Source organism: Solanum pennellii, chromosome 9, assembly GCF_001406875.1.
Source record: "Solanum pennellii chromosome 9, SPENNV200".
NCBI lineage: Eukaryota > Viridiplantae > Streptophyta > Magnoliopsida > Solanales > Solanaceae > Solanum > Solanum pennellii.
Genome location: NC_028645.1, coordinates 57,931,794 through 57,951,451, shown reverse-complemented (window position 1 = coordinate 57,951,451; position 19,658 = coordinate 57,931,794). Strand labels below are relative to the sequence as shown.

At 34.3% G+C, this 19,658-nt stretch overlaps 1 protein-coding gene across 1 annotated transcript; it reads left to right on the top strand.

The window, feature by feature from the left end:
• Positions 1-16,374: 16,374 nt before the first annotated feature.
• LOC107030910 lies at positions 16,375-19,007 on the top strand. Its single transcript, XM_015232123.2, has 4 exons — positions 16,375-16,998; positions 17,059-17,609; positions 17,731-18,341; positions 18,422-19,007. The coding sequence occupies exons 1-4, from the start codon at positions 16,376-16,378 to the stop codon at positions 18,866-18,868; spliced, it is 2,232 nt and encodes a 743-aa protein (XP_015087609.2). The 5' UTR covers position 16,375; the 3' UTR covers positions 18,869-19,007.
• The last annotated feature ends 651 nt before the right edge of the window (positions 19,008-19,658 follow it).

Here is a 19,658-nt window from a genome sequence, read left to right as displayed (position 1 = left end):
TGGATCTACTAGCTTATCTTACGTGATCATCTAAAAAGTATGACCCGTTAATACCTATGATGGCTACATGGTTTTCATGGAGACTTAAGTTAATATGAACTCTCATCTCCAAATCTGTGCTCAATACTACTCGCAAAATATACTTTAGCTCATGCTTTTAAAAACAACTTCCTTCTTTGGGTTGAGATAATTGCTCAACACTTAGCTTTAGAAAGCTTTCTTGGAATCAACGTCTCAAAACTCTTTTCGAAATCGTAGTTTCTTCTTAACTTAAATGTGAAAAATATTTATAAATTCTTAGGAAATTCTTATTTCCCTTATAACTTTTGAGAAATGAAACTCAACTCTTTACTCTTTACTTAACTTGAAACTTGAGTCTTTAATAAACTTTTAGGAAATACTTGTTCCCTTATATTTCCTTGAAGTAAGAACTTCAACTCCTTACTTTTTACTTAACTTGAAACTTAAGTCTTAAAACGAAGTTGAAACGTTTAATACAAACTCTTGAAACTTTAAGAAATTTTGCTTTGACTTACTTCTTAACTTCTTTGAGTTTGATCTTAACTTTCCTTGAAATTGATTATGGATTCAAGGTTCGTGATCTCATTTTTATAAATGAATTCATGATGTTTAGATGTACCTTATAGAATTAGAATCAATTAGGAATAGTAGGTACATCACTTAGGAATTAGTAGGGAAACGTGGGGGAGGATTGGGGAGAACTGGCATCCCTGCTGCTCTGAGAAGCTTGGGGCGCTATTCCTCAAAGTTCAGAGAACTTTCTATGGCGCTCTGTCTGGCACGACGCGCCAGAGGCCAAAGTTCTAAAGAACTTTTGTGGTGCTCTGGCAGGCGTGGCACCCAGCCCTTGCCCAGAAAGTTTCCGACTTTTCTCCTTCGTTTTTCACCTCTAATGAATAACTCAATAAAAGAATAGTCTCCTCAATTTGAAAAAATGAATCCATAATGGTTACAACCTCTATGTCCCTAGTCGTCATTCTATTGTCATCTCTTTGACAGGGCGCAACGTCGCGGTGACTCCATTAAAAAATAGTCACGAATTCCTTTTTAAAAGAACTTTTTCAAAAAAAGGTGTAAAAGGGGTAAAATGGGTTTAAGGGAGTCGGCACCTAATTTTTATAAAAACTAGGAAACCGATTAATTAATTAACTTAAAAGAAAGTCTTCAAAACTAATTGATCTAGGTAAGGGTTTCAAGTTATTCCGAATGGAAGGGGTTAGGCATCCTTCGTAATCCACAAATGTGGGTCCCGTATAAACTCATTTTTCAAATTGAGAAGGAAAATAAAATAATGAACAAGTATAATTAACATGTAATATACAAAAGTAATATGATAAAACAATAGTATAGAAATCGTCCTAAATTTGTCTATCGTCAATAATATACAATAATGAATACGAGTAATATTCGAACCTAATTCGAATAGCTTTAGTGGGGAGCACCTAGGGGTACCTGTAAAGACACTTAGTAAAAGTGTTAGTAATAAATAAATATGAGTAAAAATAAATAAATCACATAATAACTTAAAAATAAAAACTCGTCTTATTCACATGGGAGGCATTGGAAATCGACGGTAAATTTTTCATCGGCTAATTTAACAAACAAAATATATGAAATTAAACTAAATTTCTGTCTTTTCACATTGGGAGACCTCCAAAACCGACAGAGTGATTTTCTCATTGACCATTTTAACTTGTAACATGAACATGATATAATAACAATGACATAAACAAGAGGCATAACAATTAAATTACTAAAACGAGGTTAGAAACACTTTCACACAATCGAAACTACAACAAAGTGTGTTTATTAATTAAATAATATAAACATATTGTATATGTAAATTCACAATATATAATAATAAAAGAACTATAAAACTAGTCACTTGAATTGATATGATCCACAAATTCTTTTTTATAAAGAGTGGGAAAAATAGTAGCCAAAATTAGATATAAATAATTAGAACTTTGATGGAACATTCAAAATAAATACTAAAATGTTAACCCACAAATAATAAAGTAATCAACAATAAAGAAAGATCATAATAATATTAATAAACAACAAACAGGGAACAATGCATATAATATAATAAAACAAATTGAATGAAGATAATCAATGCATAATAATAACAATAAAATAAATTCAACACAAGAGGAGTAATACACAGTTAATATACACACCATGAAAATAACAATAATAAGAATGAAAAGGTACAGAAACAAACATTGATGTTTTCTCGAAGGAAGCGAACAACGATTGGTGGGAATTCTAAACTTTTTCTGAACAGATCTTGCGATGTGGGTGTTTGTTATAGATCTGGTTTTCGGAAAAATAAAAAACAAAGATGGGATTTCGCTCATAGTAGTGAAGTTCACTGATAACCTGCAAGATGGGATTTTGCTCATCGTAGTGAAGCTCACTGATAACCTGCAAAACAAGTAGAAAAAATCGAAAGGGGTAAAAAATGGAGGGGTCTGGTTTGGTTTAGCTCCGGTTTATTGGAGTTTTGAGCTCCTCGTCGGAGCTAATTGTTGCATCAAACGGGAAAATAGAGGGGTTTTAGAGGTGGTTGTAGTTTGCTGGCCGTTTTGTGGGTTTCATGTGGTGGTGTTTCCGGAAAATGGGTCATTTGTTGTTGTTTGCTGCTGTTGGAGAGAGCTACTGGCAGCAGCAGCGAAGAGGAGAAGTGTTGGGTCCGGTGATTGTTGGAGAAGTAGAAAATGAATGGGGTTTTGGTAGTGTACTAGCCGGAATCTGGCGAAGCTCCGGTGAATTTGTCACTGGAAAATAATGAGCAATAAAAGACTAAAAAATCTCTAACTTACACCCCTACAAATCTCATCCACCACCATTTTAACCTAATGGGCTAACTATTCTATATATAGGAAATTGAAAATTGTCAATACCACTTAGCTAAAATCGTGGACCAAAACCATTAGTTAATAAAATGTTTGTGTATGAATTTCTGGACTGTGCAAAAAAATATCATAAGAAATATTAACAAATGTAACATAGACAATGAATATGCAAATGTAATGAACGAAAGCAATAACATGTAAAAATTGCAATTTAATAGACATAATGATTTTATAAAAATGAACAAATATTTGAATGTCCGACTGTCACAAAATAATATAAGCAAAACTAACCGATAAAAATCTTAATACTTTGAGGAAAAGGATAATTATCAACAAATTGCATTAGAATGACAAAACATGTATTTTAAACTATTTAAAAATAAAATACTCATAAAGTATTAGTTTTAGAATTGTCAAATCAAAATTTGGTGTCAACATATGCGTCCACTAACTTGGATGGGACCAGGTCATCAACACAATTACAATTACAAACAGTAAAATAAATGATGAAAGTAGAGATTGCACAACAACTTAACGTGGAAACCTCCTTACTCAAGGGAGTAAAACCAAAACCTGTCTACCTAGACTTTTCAAACTGCTTTCATTAATCATCTCGAAGCAAAAACAAAATCCAGTTTACAAATCAAGATTAACCTATTAATCTCCATCCTAAGCAATACCTACTATAGTTAGACGAACCAGAGCAGATACAACACTACTCACTATACTAATACTAGCTGATTAATATAACCATTTCCGTAAGGCACTAAGTTACCCTTAACCTAGTCCTTACAAATATTCACAAAAACTTGAAACGTTTCTAACACATCGAAACGATTCCTAAAATGTAAGCGCAATTACAAGCAACAAAGAAACAATTGGTACGAAAAGCAAATGAAGCACTCTATTAGGTCACTGATGTTTGAAACTTGAAGATATGTATCTTTGAATGAATGATGATTATTGTTGTTTGTTTTCTGATGTACACCATGTAGAATTATTACAAAATGAATAAACAACCTTGTTGCTTCTGATTTGTGTAGTACTCTGCGACTTAACAATCTTCCTAACGCAGACAACTTTTACAGTTGTACAACATTTTGCCATTGAAAGAGTATTCATACTCTGCAGAGGACCGAGTCCCTGCACTTATGAGGAGATTATTAAAACATCTAGGAGTATTAGTACTTATCAATTTCCCTCTTTTTGATGATGACAAACAACACAATTTGGATATCTCTCCTCATGTGAGTTGTAAAACATTCATTCAAATAATAATCAATATGTTCCCCCTTAATTAATCAGTTAGTTCCGCTTAACTCAATGCCTCCTCCCTTTCTTCTTCTCCAGTCGTATCAGAGCCTTACAACAAACTTCCCCCTTTTGAAATCATTGAAAAGGTGAAGCACTAAACATATTTAAGTTAAAACATAAGACAAATAAAAAGTCCAGGGCCTTGGTCCACACATAACATGTGTATGAGAGCATAAAGAGACCATTGAACCATACATGAACAATGCATAAAATGGAAAGATCATTATATCACATATGTTGACCCCTATAATTAGTCAAAACACAAAGCGACACGAGTTTGATATACATGAGTAGACAAAAGGAAAGAAAACAAAACTCAGAACAACTAAGGCACATTTAGGACGGAAGGGGAGGGGGAGTGAGGGTGCGCATAAACATAAACATGCACTCATTTGCATCCTCATGAGCCTTGATAATCTGCCTATTGAGGGCCTTAATTTCCTCACTGAGTGAGGCATTTGTCTTTAGCAATAGTGCATTTTCATCCCTTAACTTGTGCATCACCTCCCCATTAGCATGACTGGTACCAGGTCTCTAGAAATTGCCGACTGCAGTTCAGACTTAAGTCTAGAAATTTCAACCTCTTTTTCAATGAGAATACTAGTGAGATCAGTCACTTCTCGTTTGAGAGTAGTCTGCTGCTCGAGAACATCAACTACTTGATAGCTACTCTTAGCTTTTCCCTCCATGCACTCACATTCAAGTAGAGTAGCAGCAGTGAACATCTACTTGGTGGTACCATATACCCCCTTTCCTAATGGCACTTCAAAGTGATTAAATACAAAATTTGGCAGATATCCATACGGAATACCATGTTGGGCCCATTTCCAGGTCATTACTCTGTGCATGTGCTCCAGCAGATGGCAGGGAGGTTTATTTCCTCAAGATCAACAAGCTTTTCCATCATAAATAAGTCAGCAGCAGATGCCACTGTTCATTTCTTTGTCCTAGGCACCAGCACTTTGTTGATGAACTCAAACCCCAAGAGATATTCCCCCTTCAGTAGCTTTTTAGGTAGACCTGCACGTTTAATATCTCCTCATTTTGTGGCAAGATTCATGAATTCCCCAGTCGGTTTGCATCCTTCAATTATTCAAATTCTACCATTGGCACCACCAGAATAATCCCTAGAATTTCTTCGTCCAAATAGATTTCAATATCTTGGATAGTGGTTGTAATTCCACCATCTTCCAGCAGTTCCATTTTGTAAAAAAAATCATACACTTCAGGTTCGTGCAAGTATGGAGCAGGCGGTCCAAAAAGATGATTCCATTCTTGAATGGAGACAACATCAAACAAGGTTTCCATACCAAGTTTGGTTAGAATGTCAGTGTAAAAGACTCTTCCATTCAAAATCTTTTGGTGGTCCATTTTCTCTAATCACTCATCCCTCGTCATCTCCTTTTCTTCACTTTGATTTTGAACCTTAGGACCTGGTCCTTTTACGGGTTGTACCTCCACATGCTTTTTCACTCTCTCCCCCTTTACATTAGATTTATGATTTGTCATTTTCTCCTTTTTTTTTGCAGGAGATTTCCTTTTGATTTCACCCTTTCATCCTCATCTTCCCTTTTTCCTTTTGCCATAGACCTAGTAATGTCCTCAGATGTCTTCTCACTATCTTCAATAGGCAGAGGAATTGATGTGAGTTCATTAAAAAGTGACTATTCTTGACTTATTTTCCTTATTATCTTAGTTTGAGCAACATTTTCCGCCATAGCACTTCCCAGAACCTTTTGAGTAGCACTTCTTGTCCCATACCTTTTCTTTTCACCCTTTAGGTGAGCCTTAATCAGTTTTCCCTTTCCCTTTCTTTTTTGCTCATCTGTACTATCAGCACGTTTAGCAGTAATGACATCATTAGTCACCCCTTTGACTATTTCCAAATAATGAGCCCTTATTTTAGAAGAGTTTACTCCTCGCACACCTCTTTTCCCTATTTGAACTAAACTTCTTATTCTTCTTCCTCGTCATTCTTAATTTTGAAGAATTTGGGAGTTTGGTCAAACACAAGATGGCTTTTGTGAGGGACCTTTTCTGGCGATCTAAACTCATGCTCCAGTAGAGTAGGTTGAGAATCTCATGTCAATGAGGCTAAAATTTGAACAACCACCAGTTCCGCCTTGCGACTAAAATGCAAGACTCCAGACCCTTCCCATCCGATAGATCCCTTTCAAAAATTCTCTCTGATATAGTGGATGAAACATCCATGGACACAACTTCTAGATCCTCAGTACCAGGCCTAACCACAGATTGCACCTTCGAGTTTTGAGAGCTCTCAATGTTGGAGAACATGCAAGTACGCCCCTCAATAGGAAGAACAGGGGATGCTACGACTTCAGTCAAAGGAGTAATGGGTTAATCTATTGTGCCAACTCCGGATATTGGAGTCATAGGAGATGCTTCTAGAGTAGGAACAGAGAAGTTGAATGAACTAGGGTTTCAACTTCTTGGGAGATTAGAATCTTGAGAGAAGAATTTCAATTAGTCATATTGAGAAGAAAAAGTCTTGATGAAGATATTAGTGAATTTCAACAAGAAAATTTGAAAAAATCGATGAAGGATTTACTAAGGGAAGGACTACATAAAGACAAGAGGCATCGGGTCCCTAAGAGTGACGACTTTTGGTTTAAAAGCAAAAGGATATCGAAAATTGATGCGATCAATAGGGCAAAGACACATGGCAATGATGTTGACCGTTAAATAATGTAGCATAAGTACTATAAACCTCACGAGGACCAGGTCCTCTTTTCAGTTTGTCAACCCTGCAGTATGATTAGATCTTCTCTTCAGCTAAACATACCATGAGCGTATACATGCATTACAGTGTCAGAGATCAATTCTTAAGTGACAAGCATTCAAAAAAGTAAAGATACCCAGCCCTCCTTAACATAGTTAAATAGAGGGTTTTGTCCAAGCTTGTCCAGAATCAGGTAATCTTATGTATCCCCAGCCTCATTCTGTTTTTGATGAACCATTTTTTACTCAGGGGCTTCGTAAAAATGTCTGCTAGCTGATCTTCAGTTTTTCAAGACTTCCTCTCCACATTCTGCTTCTCCACACTGTCCCTCAAGAAATGATTCTCACGTCTATGTGCTTTGTCCTCTTATGTTACACAGGGTTCTTGGCCATGTTCATTGCGTGGTTTTGTCGCATATTAGAGGAATGTTATCGTGAGTACACCAAAGTCTTCCATTTGCTGCTTGATCTATAGTAACTGAGCACAACAAGAAGCAACAACCACATATTATGCCTCTATTGTAGATAGTGCTACTGAATTTTACTTCTTTGTTCCCCACGAAATCAGAGATGATCCTAGAAAATGTGTCATGCGTGATGTACTCTTTTGATCAACAAGAAATCCTACATAGTTTGCATCAGCATAGTCTTTTAGATCAAATGAATCACATTTTGGATAGAAGAGGACCAGGTCCTGCGTTCCCTTTAAGTATCTCATAATTCGTTTGGTTGCCTTGAAATGTGATTCTTTTAGTGCTTCCTGAAACTTTGCACACATCCCTAAACTGAAACTATGTCTGGCCTACTTGATGTGAGATACATGAGTGAACCAATAATTCCCTTATGCATATTCTGATTTACCTCCACACCATCTTCATCCAAATCAAGTTTCAAAATTGTGCTCATAGGAGTTTCCTGAACTTTTGCTTCAAGTAAATTGAACTTTTTGAGTAACTCCTTGATATTCTTTTCTTGGAATATGGAGGTCCTTTGAGGTAACTGGTTAATTTGCAAACCTAAGAAGAAGGTAAGCTCACCATCATGCTCATTTCGAGTTCATTACTCATCAACTCAGAAATTCTTTAATAGTGAGTCTGATGTGGATCCAAATATGATGTCATCTACATATACCTGCACAATCAACGACTCTTTACGTGTGGATTTAAGAAATAAGATGTTATCAATTTACCTCTTTTGAATCCATTGGATAGGAGTAACTTTGACAAACATTCATACCAAGCTCTGGGTCTTGTTTTAGGTCGTACAAATCTTTATCCAATTTCAGCACATGATTAAGATGTTTTGTGAATTCAAAGCCTGGTGGCTATTTTACATAGACTTCTTCCTTCAGATTTCCATTGAAAAAGACACTCTTGACATTCATTAGAAATAACTTGAATTCCATGTAGGCAGCAAATGCTATCAAAATCCTGATAGCTTCCATTCTTTCCACAGGTGCAAAGGTTTTGTCGTAGTCAATTCCCTCATCCTGGTTGTAACCCTACACTACAAGTCTTGACTTATTTCTGGTAATGGTTCCATGCTCATCAAGTTTGTTCTTTAAAACCCATCTTGTCACTATAATGGTCCTGTTGAGTGGACGAGGGACCAGGTGCCATACATTACTTCTTTCAAACTAATAGAGATCTTCCTTGCATGGATGTTACCCAGTCTGCATCCTTCAAAGCTTTTTTGATGTTCTTGGGCTCAATGGATGATATAAATGCTAAGTATGTAACTAGATTACTTGTCCTAAAACTAGTTTGAATTCCTAAGTCAAGTAGAGAGATAAGATTGTCCAGCGGATGTGAGGATTGATGCTTTCATCCAGATCTTCTAGTAATATCTTTCTTTTTATCATCATCATACTCACCTTCATCATCTTCTGGACTTCGAGGCAATACTTCTTGAGTTGAACCGGAGGTACCAGGTGTTCATGAGGGTTATGCATTACTTTTCTTTAAAACCTAATCATTTAATCCTTTGCTGATAATTTCCTCAAAATTATGTTCTTCTTTGAGTTCATTCAACTTCTCGGATACATCAAATTTGACATGCATGCTTTCCTAAATACATAGAGTTCTTTTATTAAAAAAACTTTGTACGCCTTACTTGTAGACGAGTAACAAACAAACACCACTTCATCACTTCTGGCATCAAATTTACCGAGGTCATCCTTTCCATTTTTAGTGCAAAGCATTTGCACCCGAATGGCGTAAGATGTCCAATCAAAGGTTTTTTGTCATTCAGCAATTCATAAGGGATCTTCTTAATCATGTACCTGATCAGACATCTATTGGTGACATATCATGTTGTGTTGACTGCCTCAGCCCAGAAATTCATTGCAAGCCTTGAGTCAATAAGCATAGTTCTGGTAGTATCCACCAATGTTCGGTTCTTTCTCTCGACAACTCCATTTTGCTGCGAAGTTTTTGGTGTTTAGGAGTTGTGATTGATTCCATTCTTAGCAAAGAACCATTCAATTTGAGAGTTTTTGAACTCAGTACCATGATCAAATCTGATGCTAGCAACCTTGCAGTTTATCTTCAGTTGAATAAGTTTGACAAATGTTATCAGAAATCCTGTCGTCTCATCCTTAGCTCACAAGAACATATTCCATGTGAACCTAGAGAAGTCATCAACAATGACAAGAGTATATTGTTTACCTCCTCTGCTTTGAATTCTGACCGGTCCACATAGGTCCATTTGGAGAAGCTCCAGAGGTCTAGTGGTGCTAACTCCTTTTTTGGCTTGAAGAATGCTCGAGTTTGTTTCCGTCTTGCACATGCATCACATACTTTATCACTTACAAATTTCAGGTTTGGTAATACATAGACCAGGTATCCTACAATAAGCTTATTTAGTCAAGAAGTACTTACATGACCTAGTCATCGATGCCACAGATTTACATCATTAGCTTAAGCACTAAGGCACGACAGATTGTGCCATTCAATAGAGTCAAGATCTGCAACATACATAATTTTGACTCTTTTGGCTTCCATAACAACCCTTTTTGTTTCACAACTTGTAACCATACATTTTTCATATTTGAACTTAACTTCATTTCCCTTGTCACACATTTGTGAAATACTTCGAAGATTGAACTTCTTGGTGTTACCCAAACTGAAAAGTCAAACTCTGATACCACTTGTTGGAATGTATGCGTCCACTAACTTATATAGGACTAGGTCCTCAACCCAGTTACAATTACAAACAATAAAATAAATGTTGAAAGTAAAGATTGCACAATAACTTAACGTGGAAACTTCCTTGCTCAAGGGAGTGATACCAAAACCTGTCTACTAGGACTTTTCAAATTGCTTTCATTAATCTTCTCTAAGCAAAAATAATATCCAGTTTACGAACCGATATTAACCTAATAATCTCCATCCTGAGCAATACCTACTATTAATACGATGAGCCAGAGCAGATACAGCACTGCTCACTATACCAATCCTAGCCCATTAATATAGCCCTTTTCGTAAGGCATTAAGTTACCCTGAACCTAGTCCTTACAAAGATGCATACAAACTTGAAACGTTTCTAACCAAACGAAACAATTACTACAATGTAAGCGTAATTACAAGCAACAAAGAAACAATTGGTATGAAAGCAAATGAAGCAGATTATTAGGTCCCTACTATTTGAAGCTTCAAGATATCTCTTTTTGAATGAATGATGAATATCGTTGTTTGTTGTTTGATTTATACCATAAAGAATTATTACACAATGTACAAACAACCTCGTCGCTTCTATTTGGTGCAGTATTGTGACTTCACCAACTTCCTGACGCAGACAACTTTTACAGTTCTACAACATTTTGCCACTGGACGAGTATTCATACTCTGCAGAGGACCGGGCTGTGAGGAAATCATCAAAACATTTAGGAACATTAACACTTGTCAGAACTAAATTAATGAATGTTAAGTACTTTGTATGGAAATAATGCTAAGGACCGAGTGGAAATTGGTTAATATGGATACTCATACGCGAGTTAAGGCGGGGTATCAAGTAGCAATCTCTTGAGATGGATGCCCATAGATGAGGCGGGGTATCTAGTAGCAATCTTCTTATTCCATAAATATGTGTCCACATAGGTTATTAGCTAGTGGATCCACCTAAGTTAAATTAATGGTCATACCTTAGGCAAGTAGGAATCCATTATTCGGTGTGGATAACACCGAGATTCCATGATTTGCTCACATGATCTATGTCGGTTAAGGCTCACCCCACAATGAATTGTAATGAACTATGGATCCTCAAGAATGAACTACTTAGAGTGGATGGGGGTATGAGACTTCATCCATGCATTGCACAAGTAGGCTTTGAGAGTAGCTTAATGTGTAATGTCTAATGAAATGAATGTGCTCATAATGATTCTAATGAGAATGTTGACTTAAAGGCTAAATGTAATGATGAATGCTTAACTTGGAATGTTGTCATACGTTGCTTTCCTTGACTTGACTTATTTCATGAGAATGTTCCTTATCTATGACTATTAACTAAATATGAGAATGATGAATGGTAACATGTTTGTGGTGGCCCCAATGTGGTACTTAATATGAGTGGTATTATGAGATGTCATTCGTATGTTGCACAAGTATAACTTAGGGTTGCCTAAGATGATGGTTATATTTTGTTATAATGGTTTGTATGATGAATATTGCTTGTGACTTATGCCTTTATACTAAAGTTCATAATATTTCTCAAACTTGGCATCTAACATGGTTTTTAACTAAAATATCCCTTTTAGTATGATTTTTGCATGGCTATCATACTTAGTGCATTTTTATGCTAAACTACATTTCTTCTATATTTTCTACGAAGTGTAAGGTTTGGTGATATCGGCTTCCATCATCGTGGATAGGTTCACAGTTGATCAAGAAGAGAAGTTATGGTGAGTCCTTATAGTATGTGAGGGCTTGACCATCATGTCCTTTACATTTCATTATTATGTCTAGAGCTTTTATATGGGTTGCGTCCCATAGTTCTAGTCTTATAGTTCTAGATGGTTTGAGACAAAGTATAGAATTGCGCTCATGTTTATAAGACTTCGATTATAATTTTTTTTTAATTTCACATCATTTTATTATATCTTATGTTATGAATGCTATGAGGTTTATATGAGGCTCCTCAGAGTCTTGTATCGTGTCATGTCCGAGGTGTAGGCTCGATTCATGATAATAATCTATCTTCAGACTCAAACAAAATTGTATAATCAACATAGGACAAGTGATTAATCTCCAAAATCCACATTGACATTCAATATCCTCTATAGCTCTCATCTTTATGTAGCTTGTTTAGCCCTCTTAGAAGCACTTCAACTGCAATGACGAACAAAGTGGTGATATGAGATCATATTGTGTTAGTCCCCTCGTTGAAGTAAAAAAAAAACTTGTGATCTTCCATTTACTAGAACCGAGTATCAAATACCTAAAATGAGCTATAAATCATGTCAATAATAACCTCAGAGAATCCAAACTTTCGCAGCACCTTTGTTAGAAAAATCCAAGACACTCGATCATACGCCTTTTTCATATCTAGTTTTATCACAATATTATGACACTTATTTATTTTCTTAATGTCTTATATAACTTGTTGGGCCAATAAGACATTCTCTGTGGTGCTTCTCTCCTTTAAAAATCTTGATTGACTTTTGGAGATAATCCTTGGGAGCCACTTTGCTATTTTCTCATGAAGCAATCTGGAACTATTTTCTCCATGAAACTGCTCAGACTAATTGGTCTTAGGTCCACAAAGCTTTTAACTTTTTCCTTCTTTGGTATAAGTGTCAAGTTAGTATGAGTAATGAATCTAGGGAATTGTTGCCACAAAAGAATGTTCTCACCATATTAATGACATTATCTTTAAGATTACTTATTTTTTGAAATATCACAAATAACATAAATTTTATTAGCTTAGTTTCAAATACAAGACCTCACATCAACTTAGAAACTAGTAACCATACCACTGTTTCTTCATCAAACAAGGAAAAGGCATAGATTCCACCTCCCTTTCCACCTCTGGATTTTTTTCGAAAAGTCAGACGTTTAAATTATCATGACGACTTATTAGCTTTTACTATTTAAAACGGATTAATTTACTTCGTAAAACTGATGTGGAGGAAACATAATTGCGTGTCCATCAAAAAAGTTAAAGTAAAAGATCAAAATCCTCCTTACTCCCCACCCACCCCATATCTCTTCTTCTTCATACCTCATCCTCCTTGTTCGTCACACTCCACCTATTCTCGTCTTTTTCATTCTTTATTTTTCATCACAATCTCAAAACACAATTTTTTTAATTTGCAATTTGTTTTAATTTTATATAATACTAGTTCAAATAAATTAAAAATATTCGCTTCTGTAAAGTTAATTTTTCTGAATTTTCTTTTGTTACCCTACCTTGTTCATATGGAATTCTTGGTTCAAACTATTCGTTATTTGGTAAAAGATGTCTCTTTTTTTTACATTTATTATGATTTTTTCTCCATGAATATTGAGATTTGAATAGTCTTATTACTTCAAAGAAGCCTAGTTACTACTTTTCAAAAAAAATCACCATGATTTTGCAATCCTCTGTCGAATTTATTTTGATTCCAAAAGCTCGAATCAGATCGGTATGTCATAGAATTAAGTTAACAAATAAGTGAATTAAGATATAAGAAAATTATGATTTATGGTGCTGATGTTGTAGTGAGTATAGTACATCACATATCGTGAGAGTGATATTACATGTCTCAATTTCGTGTGTAATATATCATCGTGATGGTTTAAGCGTATAGATGATTTTTTGGGACAAATTCATGAGGAAACTTGTGCATTTTCCCACCAGGTACATGTATGTAGCTTACTCAAATACATGTATATTGAATACATGCGGGTCAAATTAAATATTTTGTTCTAGATACATTTATATGCAAGCATGATTCACATGTATCTAAGATACATTGTCTCTCTCGATCACTCGCCTCTCTACCTATAAATGTATCTGGTACAATTGATGAATCTCTCACCTGCTACTTTCCTCTCTCACTCGCCTCTCTCCCCATAAATTTATATTTCAAAATATTTTTCGTATCAAAACTATATGTATATCTAGTATCAAAGATACATGTATTTAATATAAAAAAAATACACTAATACATTCTTGAGTGTATTGTGCATAGAGAAAGAAATAGGAGTGGAGGTGGGGACAACATAAAGAGAAGGAGATATATAGGAAGAGAGAAAAAGAGGAGAGTGGAAGCGAGAGCAAGAGAAAAATTTGAAGTATTAGTGTATCTAATTTGAAATTTGATATAATTATTAAATAATGAGATACTATACAATTATTTCAAATTATAAAGTAAACTAGTATTTATGACAGAAATATTCAGAGAAAGTTTTAGAAATAGCAAAAATAAAATAGACATGATAAGATTCACTATAGTTTTAGAAATTTCCCTCTATAATTGTAATTCCATTTTGCTATGAAGGTTGCGGTTTGTATATTTCGCTTGCAAATATACAAACAAACGAGTAAATACATATTCTATATTTATACATTTATGAACTTTTCAGAGCTCCATTTGTATATTTTGCTTGTCAATATATAAACATAGTAATTTATTATAAATTTTTAGTGAATAATATACAAATAGTTAGGATAAACATATACTAATTCTAAATTAATACCTTCAGAAATTAAATTATACAAATTTTGGATTTACATAATTAGGAGACGGAATAAAATAATTTTCTGAAACTATAGCCACATAATAAAATAACCAAAACTATAACAACTGTATTACATAATATATTCTAGATGTTTGTCATTTCGCATAATTTCCCATATATTTATATGGGGAAATAACTTGTGTGTCTACTTTTTAAAAAATAATTACCATATTTGTCAATATTATTTTTTTAACCATAAATGTCAATTTAATTGAATATTCAACTTCATATTTTTTCTCTCGTCCCAAAATTTTCCCACGCCCGCAATTGCAATTTTTTTTCTCTCTCGCGACTGCAATTTTTTTTCTCTCTCGCGACTGCAATTTTTTCTCTCTCTCGTGATTGCAATTTTTTTCCGGCGACTTCAATTTTCTCTCGCCATTGCAATTTAAAGGCTAGTGTTGAGTAAGATTTGTTAGTTTAGGTTACTTGCACTGCATTCTGCGATTTTTGTTGGTCTCCTTTGCACTTAACTGATCCTTTAATGTGAACTTGCAATTGTGGTCTTGACAGTGCCCAGATCGTTCCGCCTTTCTTCTTTTTGTGTGGATTTATGTTGAGATTTCGTTTGATTCAAGTTCCTGTGAGTGTCTGGTATTCAGTTCTCTTCTCTAATAAGTATGATCTCTTGTTAGCATCTGTGTAATACAACTTTAATTCAGGTTTAATTCACTTTTTAGCATTTGTGTAATCCAACTTCAATTCAGTTTTATTTTACTTGTTTGCATCTGTGTAATACAACTTTAATTCAGGTTTAATTCACTTTTTAGCATTTGTGTAATACAACTTCAATTTAGTTTTAGTTCACTTGTTAGCATTTGTGTAATACAACTTCAATTCAGTTTTAATTCACTTGTTAGCATCCGTGTAATACAACTTTAATTCTGGTTTAATTCACTTGTTAACATCTGTGTAATACAACTTTAATTCAAGTTTAATTCACTTGTTAGCATATGTGTAATTCAACTTCAATTCAGTTTTAATTCACTTGTTAGCATCTGTCTAATACAATTTTAATTCAAGTTTAATTCACTTGTTAGCATTTGTAATACAGCTTTAATTCATGTTTAATTCACTTGTTAGCATCCGTGTAATACAACTTTAATTCAGGTTTAGTTCACTTGTTAGCATCTGCGTAATACAACTTCAATTCAGTTTTAGTTCACTTGTTAGCATTGTGTAATACAATTTTAATTCATGTTTAATTCACTTGTTAGCATTTGTGTAATACACATTTAATTCATGTTTAATTCACTTGTTAGCATTTGTATAATACAACTTCAATTCAGTTTTAGTTCACTTGTTAGCATCCGTGTAATACAACTTTAATTCTGATTTAATTCACTTGTTAACATCTGTGTAATACAACTTTAATTCAAGTTTAATTCACTTGTTAGCATATGTGTAATTCAACTTCAATTCAGTTTTAATTCACTTGTTAGCATCTGTGTAATACAACTTTAATTCAGGTTTAATTCACTTGTTAGCATATGTGTAATTCAACTTCAATTCAGTTTTAATTCACTTGTTAGCATCTGTGTAATACAACTTCTTTTCATGTTTGATTCACTTGTTAGCATTTGTGTGATAAATTTTTAATTTAGATTTTATTAAGATTTAATTCAGTTGTTAGCAAAGTGATGCTCTTCTAGCAGATTAATCTATATGTCTCTCTCTAGTCTTTTAATAATAGTAATACACTCTTTAATGATGTGCAGAAAAAATATGACTAATATAGCGGTGATGCTTTACTTCAATGGACGATGGGATCCTAGCAACAAATATATTAACTACTTGGCAGATGGTGTGTTGATACACACAGAGTCAACGTTTGCCACCCTCGTTTCTGTAATTGCTACTCAATTGTCAATAGACACATCAACAAGTAAAGTTGAAATCAGATATAAAATTGATGAAAGGTCTCCTCCAATTCAAATTCATAATGATATGGGGGTAAAGGTATATCTTGAAACTAAAAAGGAACATCGAGATATGACAAGATACCCTTTATGTGTCACAACAACTGAACCAGTCAACTTGGAGACTAATGCTGCACTCATTCCACTTTTGTGTTCAGACACTTCAGGAGATATGAGGGTTATACACAATTCATACTTCTCTAATACATTTAATGGTATTGATGAAGCAATAGGGTTAATTGGATTCGGATCATGTGAGGAAGTTGATGAGCTAGAAGAATTAGCACCAGGCATCATTATTAATCCCAATCACTCTTTATTTGAAAAAGATCAGGTGTATAAGAATAAATATGTCCTCACTAGTGCACTAAAAAGACATTCCATTCTTAATCATTTTCAATTCAAGACAACAAGATCAAGCGCAATAAGGTAAGACCTAAATTCAAGTCACTTTAAATTATTAATTGTGTATTAATATTTTTTCTACAGCTATTCGATACAGTGCCTAGGAGAAAGCTGCAGTTGGAGTTTACGAGCTTCAAGCTTGAACAAATCTGAAATGTTCAAGATTAGAGAATTTGAAAGCGAACACACTTGTTTGTTGCTACATAATTCATTATCGGAAAGGCTAGCAACTAAGAGTGTTGTTGGGAGTATTATTGTGGGTAAATATGCTGAACCAGATGCTAATTACACACCAAAAGACATACAACGTGACATGTTAGCTGAATATGGTGTGCGACTCACATATATGCAAGCTTGGAGAGCTAAAGAAGCAGCTCTTGAATTAATCCGGGGTGATCCAATTCAATCATATGCAAAGTTGCCAAGCTACTTTCACATACTAGAGGCGACTTACCCTGGTTCTCATATAAGATTTCACAAATCAGAGGATGACCGTTTTTTATATGCGTTTGTAGCTTTGTTCACCTCGATAAAAGGATGGGAATATTGTAGACCAATTGTAGTTGTTGATGGAACTTTCTTAAAAGGAGCATACAAAGGGACACTGCTAACCGCTAATACCTTAGATGCAGCAGGTCAGACTTTCGAATATGATACTGTTTTTTATATTGAATTTTTGAACTATGTATTAAAATTGAATTATGATTGCAGTAAAAATGTATTAAAATTGTATTAAAAAAAGTGTACATGGTGCAGGGAGTATATTGCCACTTGCTTATGCTATTGTCGATTCAGAGAATGATTCATCTTGGAGGTGGTTTTTTGAGCAATTCAGAGATGCATTTGGTCAAAGACCAGAGATGTGTATCGTTTCCGATAGGCATGCAAGCATTATTAAGGCAGTTTCAACAGTTTATGATGAAGTACCTCATTTTGCATGTATGTGGCACTTACTGCAAAACATAATGAAAAATTTCAGAAGAAGTCAACAAAGGGTCACTGAGTTGTTCTACTCTATGGCAAAAACATACACCATGACAGAATTTAATCAATGTATGACAATGGTTGAGAAGATAGATAAGAGGATCAAAGATTACTTGTTGAACATTGGATACAACAAATGGTCGCGTGTGCATGCTGAAGTAAACAGAACTTGGATGATGACATCAAATATAGCAGAATCAGTCAATTCACGAACAAGACATGCCAAAGTTCTTACAGTCTTGCAACTCTTGGAATTCATGAGACAACTTGTACAGAAATGGAATAACAATAACAGATCAAAGGCGACATTTTCAGGTTTTCACCTTGGAAAAAAGTATGAAAATATATTGCGGCGCAATAAAACTGCATCAGAGAAATTAAAGGTATGCCTAATCTGTTTGCTAGTATTTTTTCTTCGGATTCATATCTAACATCTCTCTTGAATATATATTTTTTTTCATAGGTTGTAGAGACAAATAAATATGTGTATACCGTACTTGATGGTATTACACAATTCACAGTATGTCTTCACCAACGTACATGCACATGTGGGAGATTTCAATTGGATGAGTTACCATGTCCACATGCTTTGGCCGTTTTAACAATAAAACACACTGGTTATGAGAAATATTGTTCGGCTTACTATACAAGAAAAAATTTATTGTTGACATATCAATTTCAAATGGATCCCCTGCCAAATGAAAGTACATGGAACACACCAACACATGTTCTTGAAGATATTGTACTTCCACCTCATGGAAAGAGACCTCCGGGAAGGCCAAAAAATAAAAGACATACTCAACTGAGAGAAGATGGATTCAAGAAGGCGAAAATTACATGCAGCAATTGTGGACAACATGATCACAACAGGAAGACTTGCAAAAATGTCAGGCCTTATGATCAAGAATAAAAAAATAATTTGTTTAGTAGTTTGTTTTAGAAGCTCATTGACTCTACGAATTTGGATCATGTTCGGTTATATGGTTTATATTTTTAGTTCCGCAATCTCGTGTTATTCAGTTTAATAGAATGCTTTCTTAGTTGTGCAATCTCATGTTATTCAGTTTACTGGAATGTTTCTATGTGTATAGTTACATTTTATATGATATATAGATGAAATGATATAGTTTACTGGAATAACTCAGTTGAGCTTGAGGCTTGGAAATGTCTTGCTGAGTATATTTGTCAGGTTGGGGAATTTGGGTGATGCTTGGTATGTTTTTGGTTTGTTAGTATTTTTGTAATATAGCTTTAATTCAAAGTTTAATTCACTTGTTAGTATTTGTGTAATACAACTTTAGCTTAGGTTTAATTCAGGTTTAATTCAATTGTTACATAGATTTAATTCAAGTTTAATTCAGGTTTAATTCAATTGTTACCATTTGTGTAGTATAGATTTAATTCAAGTTTAATTCAGGTTTAATTCACTTGTGGAAATTTTAAGATTAATGTCTTGTTCTAATTCTATAAAGAAAAATAGGATTTCAAAAAAATAAATAGTATCGATTCGTAACACAGAAGTTCATATATTTGCAACCAAAAAAAATACATGATTTTTTTTATAGTTTTCACAACTTATTGAGGTTTCATGTTTACCTCGAAAATTACAATTTTTTACTACTCAAATTACATATTCAAATAAAACTATAACTTTAAATCAACCTAATTACAATTTTTTACTACCATTTCCTGCCAGTTTT

What these genes read in the sequence shown, in the direction of transcription:
- LOC107030910 (XM_015232123.2), top strand. Translation starts at nt 16,376, where the DNA reads ATGACTAATATAGCGGTGATGCTTTACTTCAATGGACGATGGGATCCT. An exon ending in ACAAGATCAAGCGCAATAAG is followed by an intron (nt 16,999 to 17,058) that starts GTAAGACCTAAA and finishes TTTTTTCTACAG; the next exon opens with CTATTCGATACAGTGCCTAG. An exon ending in CTGCATCAGAGAAATTAAAG is followed by an intron (nt 18,342 to 18,421) that starts GTATGCCTAATC and finishes TTTTTTTCATAG; the next exon opens with GTTGTAGAGACAAATAAATA.